At 35.9% G+C, this 18,920-nt stretch overlaps 1 protein-coding gene across 2 annotated transcripts in view; it reads left to right on the top strand.

Annotated features, from left to right (window-relative positions):
• The window catches only part of SNX14 (sorting nexin 14), a 54,848-nt gene that overhangs the window by 10,490 nt on the left and 25,438 nt on the right, over nucleotides 1–18,920 (top strand). The window contains exons 6-16 of one of the 2 annotated variants that reach the window (XM_010707657.2): nucleotides 1,850–1,937; nucleotides 3,574–3,658; nucleotides 5,848–6,004; nucleotides 6,299–6,374; nucleotides 7,826–7,870; nucleotides 7,962–8,042; nucleotides 8,188–8,302; nucleotides 10,079–10,234; nucleotides 10,481–10,605; nucleotides 11,714–11,772; nucleotides 15,229–15,255. In XM_010707657.2, the coding sequence (XP_010705959.1) occupies nucleotides 1,850–1,937; nucleotides 3,574–3,658; nucleotides 5,848–6,004; nucleotides 6,299–6,374; nucleotides 7,826–7,870; nucleotides 7,962–8,042; nucleotides 8,188–8,302; nucleotides 10,079–10,234; nucleotides 10,481–10,605; nucleotides 11,714–11,772; nucleotides 15,229–15,255 (1,014 nt within the window). The remainder of the gene's footprint in view (nucleotides 1–1,849; nucleotides 1,938–3,573; nucleotides 3,659–5,847; nucleotides 6,005–6,298; nucleotides 6,375–7,825; nucleotides 7,871–7,961; nucleotides 8,043–8,187; nucleotides 8,303–10,078; nucleotides 10,235–10,480; nucleotides 10,606–11,713; nucleotides 11,773–15,228; nucleotides 15,256–18,920) is intronic. The other variant, XM_019613114.1, reaches the window with a different exon arrangement.

The raw sequence follows: 18,920 nt of genomic DNA on the forward strand, positions 1-18,920 counted from the left end.
TTAAAGCTTTTTCTTTCTGAGAAAATGCTGCCAACCTCTAAAATGCTTTTAAAATGCTATTTGGACCTCCCTGCCTCACTGGAGATTTGGGGTTTTACAGTTACTTGACCTTTTAACCAGTCTTCAGTCCACTGGTAGTGAAAGGAATGTCTCTGCGAACCGATGGTGTTTCAGGAAAGTACGTGGCATAAAGTTGTGTCCAAGTGGAATTAGCCAAAATACTGATTATCCAAATGTCAATAAACAATTTCTTGGTCCTGATTACCTCATGTCTCTTATTATCTGACTAATATTAGTGATACAGTCATACAATTTGTTTGCTGATCCCTTGGCTTCCTTACAAAGTGTAGATATGTGTGAGCTGTATTGCTTCCAAAATATGAGGCGGTGATCTTAAAACAAATCAAGACTTCCCTTACAGTATTTTTATCAACATATGATTAGCTATTGAAGGATCACTGTGTTCCTCATGCCAGGCCGCTTCCTTTGAGGTGTTTTTTTCTTGCAGTTAATTATGTGCTTTGACTGCCAGGTCACCAATATCTGTAGCTAAGAGGTCTCCTTCAACATGGATTTGGCTGCTAAGTAACCTAGAATAACACTGCTTTAAAAACTCTGATGCTTAATAACGTAAAATGATGCTATGGGCATAACTATTTGCTTTTCAAACATAGCTTTTGCTGCTTGCACTAATATATGTATGTTTTTACACAAGTGATGTTTGCAATTAGTACATAGACAGAAATGTTTAGGGGTTTGCATATGCATTATGCAAACTGAGATCTATGATGTCTTTCATGTGTGGTCATTAGGTGAAGCAGTGTGTAGCTTTCTTGGTTGTGTTACTGCCCACCTGTTACAGTGCAGTTTTATCAATATCTTTACTCACACTATAGTGTCCATATATACTTAGATTTTGGTAGGCTTTTATTTATTCCATTGCAATTTGTGGACTGCCATTGTTAGGGTCTCTTCTTCCACTCAAACTAGTTGCAATTTCTGCATCTAAGACTTAGTATTTCCCATTTTCATCCAGTTTCCAAAAGACACAGAATTAAGGAATTTTTTCCATAATCAACTCGAGGTATTTTTAACATGATTTTTCACTGAACATAATGTACTGCAGCAGATGGAAAGCCAGATTAAAAGTTTAGATGTTTTGACACAGTTACAGTTCTTTATTCCTTTTTTTTTTTCCCAAGTAGAAACATACTAAATAACTTCAGTTGTTTTGTGTGGCTGTAGGTAGAAGTTCTTGTTTTGTTTTCTTTATTTTTTGTTTCTTTATTTGAAATCTTGTTGTGTATAAAATTGTGGAGTACGCAGGAATGGGAAGATCCAGTTCAGTCTAGCTTAACTGGGGAAGATGCTTGCAGTACTCTTACTCCAGAGAATTTACAAAGACTACATGCCACTGAAATAGAAAACAATCACTGTTTTCGCATACGTAGAAGCTAAGATAGATTCTACCTGTTCAAAATCATGCAAATCATAGAATGGTTTGGGTTGGAAGGGACTTTTCATCTTGTTCCAGCCTCTCTGCTATAGGCAGATAGTATATTAGAGCAGGATACAGCTCCAGTTTACCTTCAGACATTTTTCTTAGGGCACTGTTGAGTGCACAGACATGCTGGTAATGCTGTGTATTTTGCTCAAGTAGAAGACTGCTCACTCTCTCCTCACACTCTGTAGCTTTCAAGTCAGTTAACATCTGTTGATGTGCCGCTGTTGGATGTTATTATAACAGTTTTTAGTATTTTTATTATTTAAGTTTTTTGTTAGACGTTGGATGAATACAGATGTTTCGGGTTTTTTTCTTCTTATGCAACTTGTTTTTATAACACTGCAGAAATATTACCGATGATGAATCCTCTGTGGATGAACTAAGAGGCACACTGCGTTTCTTTGCATCTGTCTTAGTTCGAAGAATCCACAAGGTAAGGTCACTGAAAGGTATTCACACTCTTTCTTCATCTGCAGCTAGTACTTTAGTTTTTCAAATGATAATTCTTAAGTCAGTTTGTAGTTTTTTTGCTTCTTCGTTTTGGTGCTTATACCATTTCTAATTGTAAACCATCTTGCAAGATTCTTGTAAATGGGTGTCTTCTTGACACTGGTGCAAGGCATTATTAAAACCTAGAGATAATCTTTTAGCTGTCCTTTAGTGACTTAATCTAAGTGGAAAAAATTTTGAGAGTTATTGAGAAAACTATTAGAAGATGGAATTGTGGCTTCTCATTCCTTGGATTCTTTAAATACAGATAACATTCTTGTGTTATCTAAGAGGAACAGACTTTAAGTGAGTAGCTTACTGTAAGAACTAAAATACCATTCTTGTACTAATATAGTTGTTAAGAAACAGTCTGCAGAGTGTGTTATAAACATCTAAGTAATTTGTTGCTGTGTTTAATGATTAACACGTATACCCAGTATTCCAGTAAAGTGCTTCAAGTCTTTTTTACAGATATGGCTTCAAAATATCTGGCTGTTCTAAGCAGAAAGAGAATCTAACTCCGCATCTAGGTTTATTCAGTGCAGGCCCTCTGTTGGGGCAGTTACTAGAAATGTGTCTTTTCCCCTCTTTCGTAACAGCAGTATTTTCTGCACTACAAGTTGAATGCGCACTCTGTGATGACAGGTGAACAGCTAGATTCTGTCCTTTTTATACAACGAATCCAGATGAATTTCTTGTTTACTGGAATTTGAATCTGTTGCTTTTAAAGCAAATCTGCAAGGAAATTAGGAAATTATCTGTGTAGTATCGACATTATGTAGAGAGAGATTTGAAAGTGAAATAATTCTTTCAAAGTGAAAATCTAGAATGAGATCTTAACATTTGTAATTCTAACATATGCTGCAGGTATTAATTGCATTGTTTGTAGATCCATTATTGGTACAGAAAAATAGTTGCCTCCTCTACCGATTTTGTAATAGGGTATATTAGTTGTTATATCAACCGTAGTGTCTTTTAGTATCAAGTTAGAATTTGAGTAATAATTCATTGTGTCTGTCTTTGTCAGTAATAAAGTATAATATATGTATTATTATATATATTATTATATAATATTATTAATAATTATTATATAATATTATTAATAATTATATTCTGCGACTGATTAGACAATATATACAACAAAATAACAAACTTTAGCACGTACAAGTACTAAGAACTGTCAGGGAACTGTTTGCTTTTGTTGGTGGTCTTTGCATAGAACTAGGCTTCATCCACAGTGATCTGGAAGTCAAGCTGTATTACTATAATTCCGGCAGTGGAAGAATCACATTGTTATAAAGTTAAAATAAATGTTAGCAGTATTGTTTACAGCATTTAGTTCTACATAATGTTGCATGCTTTACAAACGAAAATGAGCACAGTGTCCATTTATCTGGAGAGAATTCACTGGTTGTTTCTAAATTATTCTTTTTATGGTTAGAATGGGGACAAATTAATAGTTGTTGATTAATAGTTTGATATTAATAGTTTGATATTAATAGTTTGATAGTCGTTGTCTTAAAGATGCTTTGGGGAAGAAACTGGAATAATTCTGTTTTTATTTTGAAACTGTTATTTAGGTGGATATTCCAACTGTAGTAACAAAGAAAATGCTGAAGGCAGCAATGAAACATATAGAAGTGATAGCCAAAGCCAGGCAGAAAGGTACTGTAGAGATTTAATGCGTTTTCAGTTTTAAATGGCAAGTATAAAAGTTTATTTCTGCATGTTTGTTGGTATGTTTGCTAAATCTTCTTATCATTGCCTCCTGTTCAAACACGAACAACATTTAACCAAAAAGATCCTTTCACATTTTTCTTCTGGAGGTGGAGGTTGCAAATAAGGAAAATGGTATGATACAAAAAATCTCTCAGATTCGAATTCTGACATACTTTTATCCCCATACTTTTCACCCCATACTCTGTGGTGAACAAGAATGTGTTTTTTGTCTGTTCAGAGCAGCCAAGATCATTTAGCAGTGCTTCTTGAAGATTTTCTTCTGTGTTCTATCTAAGCAATTACAAATGAAAAGAGTTGCATGTCTGTTCTGTACTATAACTGTAACTTTCATAGCTTGAATGAGTTCACACCTAACACTGATTTCCTATCTGCATGTTAACGTAATGAAGTTGTTCATTATGTTGAAAAGATATAATTATCCTCACAGACAGTGCATACATTTTTGAAAAGTAGCATCTTTTATTCATATCCAAATAAAAATTAAGAAATTACAAAAACTCTACGTTGAAGGAATGTTTAAAAATACCACGCTTAATGTTATCTTTACTCTTTTTCACTGGCTGTGTTCCACAGCACTGTATCTACTAAATGTGGTTTCATTCAACTTCTAAGCATAGATGTTTACTTTCACTGCAGTCATGAACTTTCCTCCCTTCCCTCAGAACATCTGCTTGATATCTATAAATATATACTGTTACTTGAACTTTGGAAATTCTTATTGATCGTGTGAGTAGTGGGTACGAATGAGAGCGTGATCAAATTAGGTTGGATCATCTTGAAGTTTATGTCACATTTCATATTTCCTTTGATTTCTGGAAACGCTTTTCCCCATTGGCAAAGGCCTGGATTGTAAATGTACAGCATTGAAAATGAAACCGTTTTCTTTTGTTAAACACAAAAAAGCTTCTGAGGGCAGATACGTGAAATGGCACCTGAAAATGACTTCTAGCAACACTTCCTAATAAATGTTGCTGAACCAGTCACCTATTGTGCATTGTTTGGAGGTGGCTTTCAGGCCTTGCTTTAGCGACTGGTTGAGCTTAGCCTTTTCTGTTTGCTTTCTATGTCCTTCCTAAAATTATTGCTCTGAGGAGTATTTCCTTTCCTCCTACTCTTCCTGCCTTTACCTCTCCTACTATTTGTGCAGACACCTCTACTGTTCATTACCTGTTGCTGCCAGACTGCATCTTCCTCCTCTCTGCCTTTAGTGATACCAACTAGGCAGACTTATCAGGCAGTACACATTCCCACATTCCCCATATCATCTGTTACAATTGAGTAGTTGGAAAGAACCTACAAAGATTGCCAAGTCCAACTTGCAGTTCTTAGCTGTGCAGGATAAGTTGGCAGTCTTCTGTACTAAATTCAGTAAGCTGAGAACAAGCTTTTGCTTTGCAGATAACACGAATGTATTTAGTGTCTATCCCAGTGTGTTTCTTGGCACGAACGTGTGACGGATTGTTCACACAACTGGGTGCAAGTTATTGCTGTTAATTAGTATGTATAGTTTTTAACCTGATAAAGCAGGTACTCTTTCAACTCCAAGCACCTATTATGAGGCAGAGTTCCTGCAGATCCCGTGCTTGTTCTGGTTTGATTCATGCTGTTTTTATATGGGCTAATATATGTTCCTTCGTGTTCATTTCTAAATGTTCTAAGGAGGAAAATGGATATAACAGGATTGAATAAATGTTCAAGTTTACATTAATCTTGAATTGTATGCGAGGCAGGAGATAGAAGCCCAGTAAAATGGAGACCAAAAAGGAGGTCAGGAAAAAGCAAATAAAGATATACTTTAGACAATGCATTTTTTCTGAAGAATCAAAATGTTGAGTTCTTCAGTAGTGATGAATGAAAAAATCATTGAGGATATAATATATAAACTGCAATTAATTAGTGAGGGAATTCGTATTCCTATGGGATTTTTCTTTTAGCATAGCCAGACTCCAAAGTCTAAGACTAGGTTCTTCTTAAAGTTACAACATCGTAACTTCCTTTGGCAGTTGTACATGTACTGAAAGTATTAATTTTTAGCTGAAATGACAAGCAGTCACCTCTTATTTCACAATAACAAAAAGCAACAGCTTGTGACTTATTGTTTTTTCTATTTCCAGTTAAAAATGCGGAATTTTTACAGCAAGCTGCCTTAGAAGAGTATGGGCCAGAACTCCATGTTGCTTTGAGAAGCCGAAGAGATGAACTTCACTATTTAAGAAAACTTACTGAACTTCTTTTTCCTTATATTTTGCCCCCCAAATCAACAGAGTGCAGGTATAGAAAGTATTTATTTTCTTCAAAGTGTACACATACAATGTAGTACTATAATTTTAGGGACAACAAAATGAATTCCAAAGTTATCCTCTCCTTATCCCTTTACTTGCATGTTAAGGCCCTTTGCTGGTGAATTATTTGATCGCCATTGGAAGTATTGCAACACTCTTAAAATGTGTTTTTAAATACTAAAGTATTTCCCAGTACAATGTAATGTTATTAGTGACTTTATTCCCTTAAAAATTGTTGTTTAGTGTGGGTACTGATTTTTTTTTTATTGATTTTAATTTTCAGATCTCTGGCACTTCTTATTAGAGAGATTCTGCCTGGTTCTGTTTTTCTTCCCTCTATGGATTTTTTAGCTGATCCTGTAAGACTTTAAAACATAAGTAATCTTCATTTATTTAATATTACTGTTTTCATCATAAGCGTGTTATGGTAAAGCAAATTACACTCAGTAGCTTGCTTGCTGTGGGCTTTGTCTGGGTTAAAGAAAAGGAATCTTTGTGGCTAATGTCTTTGTTCATTACAACTGATAAGGGAGAACAGCAACAGGACAAGGGGAGATGACTTTAAACTGGAAGAGGGTAGATTTAGACTAGGTATTAGGAAGAAATTCTTTACTGTGAAGGTGGTGAGACACTGGAATGGGCTACCCAGTGAGGCTGTGGATGCCCCCTCCCTGGAAGCATTCAAGGCCAGGCTGGATGGGGATTTCAGCGACCTGGTCTAGAGGGAGGTGTTCCTGCCTATAGTAAGGGGGGGTTGGAACTGGATAACCTTGAAGGTTTGTTCCAACTAAAACCATTATATGATTTGAATGCTTAAGTGACTGAACTGATTAAAATACAGCATTAGCATGATCTCTTAATGTAGTTTTAATGAAGGACTACAAGTCCTGTCAATTGAGGAAATGTTATTAGTATAAGCACCCTCAAATTGATATAATTATCAATTATATCAATTACTTCAGCTCTAGCAGTATGCATCTTCATAGCAGTTTAAGTAAGCCAGCCTTTTAGCACCTGTATTAAAACAAATTACTTTGCCCTTAATTCTGTGAATTAGAAAATATTTGCTTATGAAGATGGGATACTGCCATCTTTGATTTTCATGGAGCCATGGAATGGTTTGCGTTGAAAGGGACCTTTAAGATCATCTAGTTCCATACCTCTGCTATAGGCAGGGACATGTGCCTCTAGACCAGGATGCTCAAAGCCCCATCCAGTCTGGCCTTAAGCACCTCCAGGCTGGAGGTGTTCACAGTCTGTGGACAAACTGTTCCAGTATCTCACCACTCCCACAGTAAAGAATTTCTTCCTAATATCTAGCCTAAATCTACATTACCTTCCACTTTACAGGCATTTCCCTTCATCCTCTCGCTACCTGCCTTTATAAAAAGTCCCTCCCCAGGTTTCTTTTATGCCCCCTTTAGGTACTGGAAGGCTGCAGTAAAGTTCCCTTAGAGCCTTTTCACCTGCAGGCTGAAGAGCCCAGCTATCTCAGCCCATCCTCTTAGGGGAGGTGCTCCAGCCCTCTGATCATCCTCTGCAGTATTTACAAATGTATCAGCAAACTATAAGCAGAAGATACTGTAACTGAAAGTATTAGTAGTTAGATCTGTTTGATCAGCAAAAAGACCTTGTAGATTTTTCTATCACTAAGTAAAGACTGTTTCTGTTCAAATCTTGTAGGAAATTCCCTGACTTGTAAACAATATATATATATTTAAAGTATTAATATGACTGTAACACAATAGTGAAAATATTTCCATCCACTTGAGTTTCTTTAATATTAAATTTGTATAATGTTTTCTTGCAGGACACTGTCAACCATTTGCTGCTCATCTTCATTGATGATAGTCCAGTAAGTACTAACAAAGGTAAAACCAGAGTAATTATACTTCTTTTAAAGAAGCTCTCTTACCCACTTGTTTTCTCGTTTTTTTTTCTTGCAGCCTGAAAAAGCAACTGAACCTACTTCTTCATTGGTTCCATTCCTTCAGAAATTTGCAGAGCCAAGAAATAAAAAGCCATCTGTAAGAAGAGGCAACATTTATTTGCATTCCCGTTTTGCCTAATTGTTTTACTTTACCTGCTGCTTTTGTTCTACAGCTCACTGCTTTATTTTTGTTCTCACTGAAAGTATGAAAATTGACCGTTTTTTTTAAATTTCCTATGAAGGTCCTGAAACTGGAGTTAAAGGAGATCCGAGATCAGCAGGATCTTTTATTTCGATTTATGAACTTCTTGAAACAGGAAGGGGCAGTCCATGTGCTGCAGTTCTGCCTGACTGTAGGTAAGGTTATGAGTATGTACTGAGCTGTATTTGATGATTTTACAGGGTTTAACCATTTGTATATTTAAATGAATGTTCAGTCACAGAGCGAGGCAGCATTGTTGAGGAAGAGATTACATTTCAAGGTCAGTGTTCATTTACTTATGTACTGATTCTTGAATGCTAATCTTGATAATATTGATGTCAGTGTGGACTTCAGGTCTAATTGCGTTTCTGTTTATTGATAAAGGTTGTACATTTACAAATAAAGTATTCCACATTCTAGCCACAGATACAATGTGCAGCTGCATCTTTTAAATATGTGGTTACTGAGGTATTTCTAAAATGAGCTCCACATCATGAAAAGATTTTCATGTTAAGACCTAAAGCTTAAAGAGCAGAAACATAGCAGGAGCAGTAAAGCTGCTGGAACCTCCTCCTATTCAGTAATCTTGGTTGTGATGTATGCATTTGGTTTTACTGTTAGATGAGTGTTGTCTGAAAAGCGTCTTGCTTTTCTGTGAAGTTTCTGTAATTTAGGGTGGTTAATGTCTTTTTTTTTTTTTTTGTCCACTGGTGGTTGATTACTGGCTTACCAACATAATGCTTTTCTGTTGTGTTTGGCTTTTTTTCTTTTCTTGTAATCAAGTATTTCTGTTGCATAGGAAATAGTGGCTCTGTCTTTGTATCCCAGGCCCTTATATACAGCAGCAAGATGTTTAAATACTTCACAAGTAGTTAATTAATGTATAAAAGTAATATAAATAATCTCTATGCATGCTTTCTTTGGGCTTGGTATCCTTCAAATGTGTTGTCTTTATGTCAGGAAAATCTCTTCTCACCAAGAAAGAGCCAAGTGGTTGCCTGTTTAATGCTAGTGCTATGTATAGAGCAGTCTCTCAGCCAATACAACTCTCTAGAGATGCTGCTTCTAGCAGGAAGTTTGAGCAAGAACTCAAACTGTGGCTATTACCAATGATCAATTTTTTTAGTAAACTTTGGAATTTTCTTATTTCTAATCTTCTCTTGTGCTTTTAAGGATGGTGATTCTGTATATTAGCTTGTAAAGCAAAGGGTAAGAAGTAGGTCTCTCAGGTTATGCTGTCTAAATATGTACTGCAGGTGGTTTTTCACTTGGTGGAAATGTTTTAATGTTTTGGACAAAATCAGCTTGAAGAAACAGAGAAAATCTTGGAAGACTTTCTCTGAAGAAGGTTATTTGTATCAAATTAATTGAAAAATGAAGTGAACACTACCATGTCTTCCCTTCTTTCTGGTTTTCATACCATTAATATGATGAGTAATAAATCAAGCAGGAGTTGCACAATAATAGTGTTGAATATATGTATATATTTTATGTTGAATTATTGCGTTGAATATGTGTAATACATATAGCCAGAGGAAATTAATTTTCAGGTTGTCCTGATATTAAAGATTTTGAAATTATTAAAATAGGATGGAACTTGCGAATGAAATAGCAACAGAGGAAGTGGATGATTAGTTTAAAGGGCTGTTCAGGCCCTTCATGGATTTATCCTCACTGTGATGCAGAATAATTATTTTTAATGCCATTTATTTTTAGGAATAATTTTAATAATTTTAAAAATTGATAAATAATTTAAAAATTGATTAATAATTTTAATAAGAGTGCAGCTACCTTGACATTTTGAGATGCCTTCTGTTTGTTCTAAAGCTGTATGAATGTCTATATCTGCTGGAAAATGGAAAATTTATTTTTATGCTGCTATTTGTTTGCCAAGTTGATCAACAAATGCATTTTTTTTCCTTAATTCTCAGAGGAATTCAATGACCGAATTTTGCGACCAGAGCTATCAGATACTGAAAAGATGGCTCTTCATGAGGAAGTCCAGAAAATTTACAAAACCTATTGCCTGGATGAAAGCATTGACAAAATCAGATTTGATCCCTTTATTGTGGAGGAGATTCAAAGAAGTAAGTTTGAATTTGGAAGGAATGATGTAATGCTGAAAGTTAGACAGGATTTGACAGGACTAATTTATCTAAACATGACTAATTTATCTAAACATGATCTCAGTCTTCTGTTGTAGCAGTAAAGACGTGTTAACCCCTTACTATGCTGCACTTACACCATGCTTTATCAGTTTATTTCTGTTTTTTATCTACTGGACTTGTATTAGCTTGCAGTGATGATTTTTTTTTTAAATAATTTTTCTGCAGTTGCTGAAGGTCCATATGAGGATGTTGTGAAACTTCAAACCATGAGGTGTCTTTTTGAAGCTTATGAGCACGTACTTTCTCTCCTTGAGAATGTTTTTACTCCTATGTTCTGTCATAGTGATGAGGTAAGTCTGAAACATTTTAAGACAAGTCCTAAAGCAATATTGTTATTTTTTGTAGTTGTTGTTTTTGTAGGATACACTATTTATAAGCTGCATGCATGTGTATCTGAGAATTACATCTTCATTTTTCACTTTGGTCTCAGCTCTGACATCTAACTAATCTCAAAAAACTAAATTTATTCTAGTTCAATGCAGCATCGACAGAATAAAAATATATATATATATATTCTTGATGTAATAATTTCTTGTATAGCACTGCTACTACAAATTCCCATTCCTTCCTCCACTTCTTTTGTAATACAGGTTTGCTGCAACAGTTGTCTTCTTAATAGACATAAAATACTATTTTATTTACTTGGTAAAATTCAGTGATACTTAAAGTTACAAAGATTTATTTAAGTACCTTCAATGTTACTCATTCCAGCATCTGAAAATCAGGAATATGTTCTCCAGAAGAGCATCATAAGCAATTTGCTGGGTATTTAAGGTTGTTCTATGATTAGTGAAGAAAACTGGGCTCTGAATGCAATTTTATATAAATAATGTCATCACACTGGCCACACAGCTGCTTTTAAAGCCTTGTAATAGACAACGCTTTAAACACAGAAGTTGAGAAGTTTTCATTCCCTTTGCAGCTTGTGTGTATGAATCAAACTGTGTACTAAGCTTCTCACATTTATTTGAGGCAGAATATATTGACTTATCCTAGAATCAGATATTTACCTTGCTTATGTCCTGTTTCATGAAATGTATCTCTCAAAAATGGTATTGATGGTCACTTTCCTAGAATAGCTATAATGCTTCAAGTGCTTGATTTTTAACAAGGAAGAGACATGAATTATACTGCTTAATTTTAGACTTCAGTTTTTGCTTTTATTTTTTCTTGTTTGTTTTGATCACGAGAGGATGTAACTAAAATAAGTAGTCCTGGGAGCATGTGTTGCAAATTCAGTCAATCCTTTTCTAGAAGAATGTTGTAGCTGCTAGATTATGGTCAGTTTTCCTATTACTTCTGGTATTCTTACTGAATTCTACAATGTTATGGCATAGTAGCCCTTACCTCCTACCTAGCCCAGTACTTTATTCAGTATTTTATTCCTCTCTGTTGTAGTACTTCAGACACCTTTTAAGAGGAGCGGAGTCACCAACACGCAATTCAAAGTTTAACAGGTATCATTAGTAGTATGTTTAATTTTTTTCTTTGTTTTTCAGTTGAAAGTTTCAATTTATTAAACTGGGAGTTTCGCTACTGCTTAATGTGTGTAAATTTTTAGTGGTGCATTTTTTAAAATGCAAAAAAAAAATTGTGATTTAGACTTCATCACTTTAGAGGAGGGAAGGGAAAAATAACTGTACGAGTGAGAACAAAATAAGAAAATCAACATTTTATTTCCACGCCTTTAAGTGACTGTGCATTTGCGTGCTGTTGTGTTGTGAAATGATGTATCACCTTCAGTTCTTAAGGGGATGCGTGTAACCAACTTAGTCATGATATGAGAATTCACTTTAGTTGTGACAGGAAAGGTTTGCTATTCCTCCTGGGTCAGATGTGTGTTTAGTTCCCCAGCTATCCTCATTCATTGTAGAAATGTAGTGTCAGAAGCCTTGTTTCTGGGTTTGGGCTATATACTTGCTTACCAACTTCACGCTCCAAAAGCCTGTAGAGAAGAGTAAGCATTTGTTGTGGTGTGAGTGGGAGCCTTTCTACTGTGGTGTTGGAGAAAGTAAGAGCTTGAGAACTCTTCTTTTCTTGTATTTTCTGTTATTCTGGATAGCTCAGTCATGGAAAAGCCTGGTTCAGAATCAATTTTATACTCTAACCAAAAGAAGGAAACCTTCATTAAAACATTCTCTAATTTGGGTTGGGTTTCTTTCTTGGGATGAAATAAGATCCATAGTACTGTTGAAAATACTTGTGTTTATCTTCTTAGATTCCCTTCTATGGGAATAATAGCAAATTGTTTAACAACTTCTACACAGACACACCTAGCAACAGTCCTCTTGACTTGTAGTCTGCTATGAGTTTTATATAACGAGATCCCTTTCTTCTCTGCTAACATTCTGTTTTTCTCTTATTTCTCAATCTGTGACATCTGTGTGTAGTCTTTGTAGATCTCATGACTCCAAGATTAAGTCTTATGACTCCAGGCTTAAGAGTAATGCCTTCTCAGACTGGTGGTGATAAACTTCAGTTCCCTAGAAAAGAAGCATACAAGGCATCTTGTCCAAATTGTGTTTGTCACCTACGTGATATTTCATTAGGAATATTGAACTTTAAACCATGCTCCAACTTTTCTTGGATGTGGCTACAGGATTTCATCCAGACCTAAAAATCTGCCTTCTGGTATCTTTTCCAAAGTGATCCATCTCAAGAGTGAAAGGATCCTGTCACACACACCCTAAATCTAGTAAAATTAAGGAAATATTTAGGCTACTTTCTTGGTTCTTTGCTTTCCAAAACAGAAAGAGTGAAGTTACAGACAATTCCTACATAGTGTTTTTTAAAATAAATCTCTGGCTACAAAATAACCAAATTTTATTCTGTTTGGGGAAGGGCTGTCACACTTCTTGGAGTTCAAGCAGCATTACTGAAAACATATCTGGTTCACGTTTTAGAATGATTTGAATGCCCTGAGTAAATCCTGTGGTCTGCAGTAAGAGATACTGTTTGTTCCTGAAATTATGCTTAAGTGAATATTCCCATGAAACAGAGGCCCTATCTGAAAGTCGTTTGCTCATTGCTTTGGATTTTCCCTCTGCAGAATCTGCTATGGATAGTCGCTGCCACAAGACGTAAAGATTACTTGTGGAATTACTCCAAATGTTATCCATGTGCATCATGCCTTTTCTTCTCTCTTCTAGCTTTAGCCCCACTTGAGAGAAATTAAAGGCAAAGTGATGAGTTTTGTTTCCCACGTCTTTGAAGTTTTGCTAGAGGCACTGTGCACATATTGCATTGCTATGGTTGATTACCTAAAAAGTCTGAGATCAAGTAGTAGATCTGAAATCCCAGAGGAATGAATATATGGGCAACGTGTTGAAAGATTTCAGTTATCAAAAGACAATGAAATTATTTTTATAGAGCAATTTCTGGGGGGGTAAAGTCGGAAAGTAGGAAGAGGAGATTATCAATGTATAATTCCTGTTTTTAATCACTTTTTTAACTGTATAAAGCAATCATAACTTCTACAGACAGGCAAATAATGTCCAATGAAAACTGCTAAGGTAATAAATGAGAAGTCACAAGTATTTCTGGAGTGCAAAGAATTCATGCAGGATATCTTGATGACTAGCATTTCAACTCTGTCATTGGTATTTTCCACCTACTAGTTAGTGTATGTGGGCATGCTTCCCAGACTTCTGGGTAGGTATATACCTGCTTTGGTTTTCTATACACACCTTGAACATACACCAGATTAGAATAAAATAGTTCAGTTGGATTTTTAAAGATCATCTAATTCAACTGCCTGACCTCTTCAGGGCTAATCAACATTAATGAGGGCATTGTCCAAACATCTTGAATGCTAACAGGCATGTGAGGGGGCATCTGCTGCCTCTCAAGAAAGCCTATTCCAGTGTTTGAAATATATACAATAAATATGTTTCTCCTTATATGTATTCTGAGAAGAAGCATCCCAATTTCTCATCGCTGGGTGAGCAATAAAATTAAAACATTTTAAAAATGTAGGCCCCAAATAGAAGATGTTAAAATTTTTTAGGAGTGTTTAGGAATAAAACCCACAGAATTAAGCAGCTGTATATGATATAATAGTTTATCTTAGTCATAGACTGTTCCAGTTTGCTAGTATATGTTTTCATTTTCACAGTTGCACTGTCTTTTATCATGGTACTTTAGAAAGCAGTACCTACTGTAAAACAAAATCTGAAATTTGAGTATTTTAATCCCATAAACTACGATGTTCATAAAATCATTGAATCATTAAGGTCAGGAAAGACCATTAAGATCATCTAGTCCAACCACTGACCCTTCCCCACTATGCCCACTAACCATGTTCCTCAGGGCTATATCTATGAGTATTTTTAACACCTCCAGGGACAGTGAATCCACCACCTCCATGGGTTGCATCAGTTTGTCCAGAGTTCAGTAGCTCCTTTGAAATAAAATGCAGCATGTGCAGTGATTGTATTTATGGTCAACCCACTTAAACATTTCAGCAAGAATTAACGAGCTAATGGCTGAGGGATTGGTTCCATGTACCACAAAAAAAAAAAAAAAAAGGCCAAGTGAATTAGAGTCCTACATGAATTTTTCATATAGATTACAGAAGAATGTTGATGCCTGCTAAGCACTGCAATTAACTTTAACAATGAAAACCAGCATAAGCAGCTACTGATTTAAAGAAAATCATTCTTTGAAATGAATCTTAAAGAAAATTTTAGTATCAGGAGTTTTAAATTCAAAGGTCATTGTGCTGATGACATGTTCAAGCACTGTTGTCGTTTCACTCTGTTAACGATTCTAGGTCAGAAACTCTATTCTCTCATAGCTGTGTTCAAGCCCAAGCCTATTCAGTTTTGTTGGGATAGGTCTGTTGAGTTTTTTTGTTGCTGTTTTCACATTTTTTCACCTGGGCTCTGAGGTAACTTGTGTGCCTGTTGTTGCAGAAGTAGCCTGAGTTTGGATGACTTCCGGTAAGTCTATCTAACACTCAATGAATGTTGTGTGTTGGTTGCATTGCATCTATCATGGCTGCGTCACACAGCCTTTATAACAACAATTAATCATCCATTTTACTTTTTAAAATGTGCCTTCTTCAGACTAAACATTTGTCCCCATGTTGTCTTCACTATTGTTTAGAAAGTGCTTAATTACTAATTTTCACAAGTTTGTGGTATATTAATATTCGTTGCTGTTAACTATTTGTTTATTGTTGTTAATTTTGGAATACATTTCTTGATGTATTTTTTGCCTGTGATTGCTGGCTCCTCTGAAGCTTTCCAAAAGTTTCTTTACTCCACATTTCCAGATCATGTTTGAAGTTTCATCCACTTAATGGCTTGTTTTGTCTGGCACAGCTGTGTTCAGTAGGATTATTGCCTGGCATTGCATGCTCACATAATGATTTTATAAGTATTACCATATTTAAAGTAAAACACCATTCTCAAAATCCTTTGTGCAGCCCTTCTTTTGGCTGCTGAAGTTGTGATTACAACATATCCTGTTTTTTAATAATTTTCTTTGTTCATGCTCTAGGTTGTCTGTTGTGACTCGTTAATGCTATAATTGCTGTTCAGTGATTTTTCTCATTATTTATGCTTCTTTTAATACATGCTATCCAAACTCAGTATCTTTTCATTAGGAACTTTTCCTGGAATTTGTCAGCATGGACATTGGTATTTTATATATGCTATTCATTTTACTCATGCTATTCATGAGGGAGCATTAGCGACTTCATCTTACAGATTAGGAATCAAGTTCATGGAAACTTTTAATCTTTTATGTGCCAGCTCAGTGCACAGAGTTACAATTTGCTAGTGTGCTGGGCAATTAATAACATTTATAACTTACTCTGATTTTAAAGCAGCTCTGTGCACTCAGTTTTTCTACTAATCAGGTGTATGGATTTTAGTTGGACAAAAGAAGATGGTACCCTGATTTCATATACATATAAAAATCCAGCTTGTATGATAGCTATGACTTGTCTGGTACTACCTGCCCCACAGAGGTTCACAGCAGCATTCTTCACCTGCATAGCCCAGATTATATGACCGCTTTATAAGGTTGATCCTGAGGGAAAATTATTTTGCAGCCCTCCATCATTAAAGAATGCTACAGTGTGGGATAGTACCAATGCAAACTTTGTTCTGCAATTCCTAATTTTGGAGTGATTAGCAATAACAATTTTTAATGATACACATGTGTGAATTCTGGAACTTTAAAAAAAATAAAAATAAAATCCAACCTGCTGTCGTCACATCATTCATCAGGAATGTTGGAACTTACAGAATCTCCCACCAGGAGCCCTGCCAAGAAAGTAACTAGATTGATGGTCTAGCAGTGCTGTTATGTGGATCAGCACTAGAGGGAATGGAATATTTTCCCAATGAAAGTTTTCTGTGTTATTTGTTGACGGTAACAAATCAACAAGTCTTGGTGGACTTCATTTCTGTTCCAAACTGGCCACCGTCTCTCCTCTTTCTTCTTCCTTGCCTTGAACCTGACCATATCCTAGCCCCATTTCTTCCCTTTCACCTACACTGTGAATCTATGAATTTCCATCCTGACTCTGGGTCTTTTTAAATTTTGCTAGCTTCAAAAGCTTGATCATCCTGTTATTTCTCTGTCTACTAATGTCCCTAGATTTTGTCCATGCTCATCTGTCTTATTTGGCTTGTGCTCTGTTTAAGTATTTGGCCAAACCAGCCCGATGTTCTCACCATTCTTTGCTATGTGTCTCTGTAGCCTATAAACCACCGATTTGTATTCTTAATTAGTACCATTCACTCTGAAGATCACAGAATCACAGAATTGTAGGGGTTGGAAGGGATCTCTAGAGATCATCGAGACCAACCCCCCTGCCAAAGCAGGTTCCCTACACCAGGTCGCACAGGTAGGCGTCCAGGCGAGACTTGAATATCTCCAGAGAAGGAGACTCCACAACCTCCCTGTTGTGGGGAGCCTGTTCCAGTGCTCCGTCACCCTCACCGTGAAGAAGTTCTTACGCGCATTCGTGCGAAACTTCCTGTGCTGCAGCTTATGTCCGTTTCCCCTCGTCCTGTCTCCACGTACCACTGAAAAGAGACTGGCCTCACCGCTATGGCCGCCACTCCTCAGATATTTATAAACCTGGATCAGGTCCCCTCTCAGTCGTCTTTTCTCAAGGCTAAACAGACCCAAGATAATCCTATCCTAATCCGTCACTGTGTAACTGCTCCAGTATAGTTCTTGCTTTGCAGTCATGAGACATGTGCCCTAGGTAGGTATTCTGCCTACTGCTGCATCATTATCAGAGTGAAAACAAATGTTCACCAATCTGAACTTCAGTACTCTACCAAGTCTATGAAGTGGTACAAAATAATATTCATAATCTTGACTACTGCAAAAGTTTCGTGCAAGAATAAAAACAACGTCTTTGAAAGTCAAGCCAGGGCTGTAAAGGATTAGCCTTCTAGGAAAACTGTCTAACTTTGAATATGGTTTGTATTTTGCTATCCTTGGGTTTAAGGTCTTGAACAAGATTCAGATCTCAAATGTGAAAAAAGTTCAGCTCAGAAACATGTAGAAGTCGTTTAAAATTGAGTAAGATTGTTCAGTCATGTGTTTGTACTGTGACCTTTAGTTAACAGAGATCAGAAAGATAGCTGTTCTCTGTCTCTGTGTTGGAGCTGATAATAATGAGATAGGAAAAATAATACCTATGAATGAACAGTAAATTATTCATGTAATCTTTGTCATGTACACAGTCTGGGTAAAATTATAAAACAGGAAGACAGTTCCTGTTAGTAACACACAGGTGCTTTGAGGCAGCAGCTGGTGATGTCAGCATGGTTTTATGAGAGGTGAAGATGCTTTACATGTGAACTACTGAAAAGCAGTACTGATTTTTTTTTTAAAGGAAAAAGAAAATACTTTGAATATTTTTGTTCATGTAAAATATTGACTTTTGAATCTTAGTAATCTATAAAGTCATTATGAGTCCTCGATTCTGCTGTTCACTGTATTAGTTTTTAAATTGCCTGTTAGCTACCAGTACTGAACTGCTGTAAATAACTTCAGGTTGATTGATACTATATGCAACTTTTTTCTTTCCAGAATTAGTCATGACTTGCTTTTCTTCTTAAGAAATAGTCTTTGGTGTCAGGTCTTGTAAGGGCATAAGAATGCTATAAAAACTGTTCTCAGTATGGAGTACTATTCGTGCCCAAACTATCTTTCCATAACATGTTTCTTATTGGATGATTTATCACAAGTTCCTTTATTTCTGAAGAAGACTTTAATTCTTTATCTTTCAGTCAGACTGACTCTTCAAGCCAAGATTTTTCAGTTGCATCTGTTTTGTCTCATGCTCAGTCTTGTTCCTTGCACATTCTTTCTGTCTGTCCCTAATGCTTAAAAGTCAAGATTTTACATGCTTGTAAAAATCTGGGATGTTTATGTAAAAAAAGAAAAAAAAAAAAAAAAGTGCATCAACCTAGGCCATTTATAGTACTTGGCAATAGTGGGTAAATGTTTAAATGAGAATACATGGAAAAGGACAGAGTTAGTGACCTTCTTGGTGTGCGTGCATGTACAAATACCAGAGTTTCTGCTGTCAAAACAAAATTGTTTCATACAGCTAATTGTTTATTCTATAGAC

Source organism: Meleagris gallopavo, chromosome 2 (assembly GCF_000146605.3).
Source record: "Meleagris gallopavo isolate NT-WF06-2002-E0010 breed Aviagen turkey brand Nicholas breeding stock chromosome 2, Turkey_5.1, whole genome shotgun sequence".
NCBI lineage: Eukaryota > Metazoa > Chordata > Aves > Galliformes > Phasianidae > Meleagris > Meleagris gallopavo.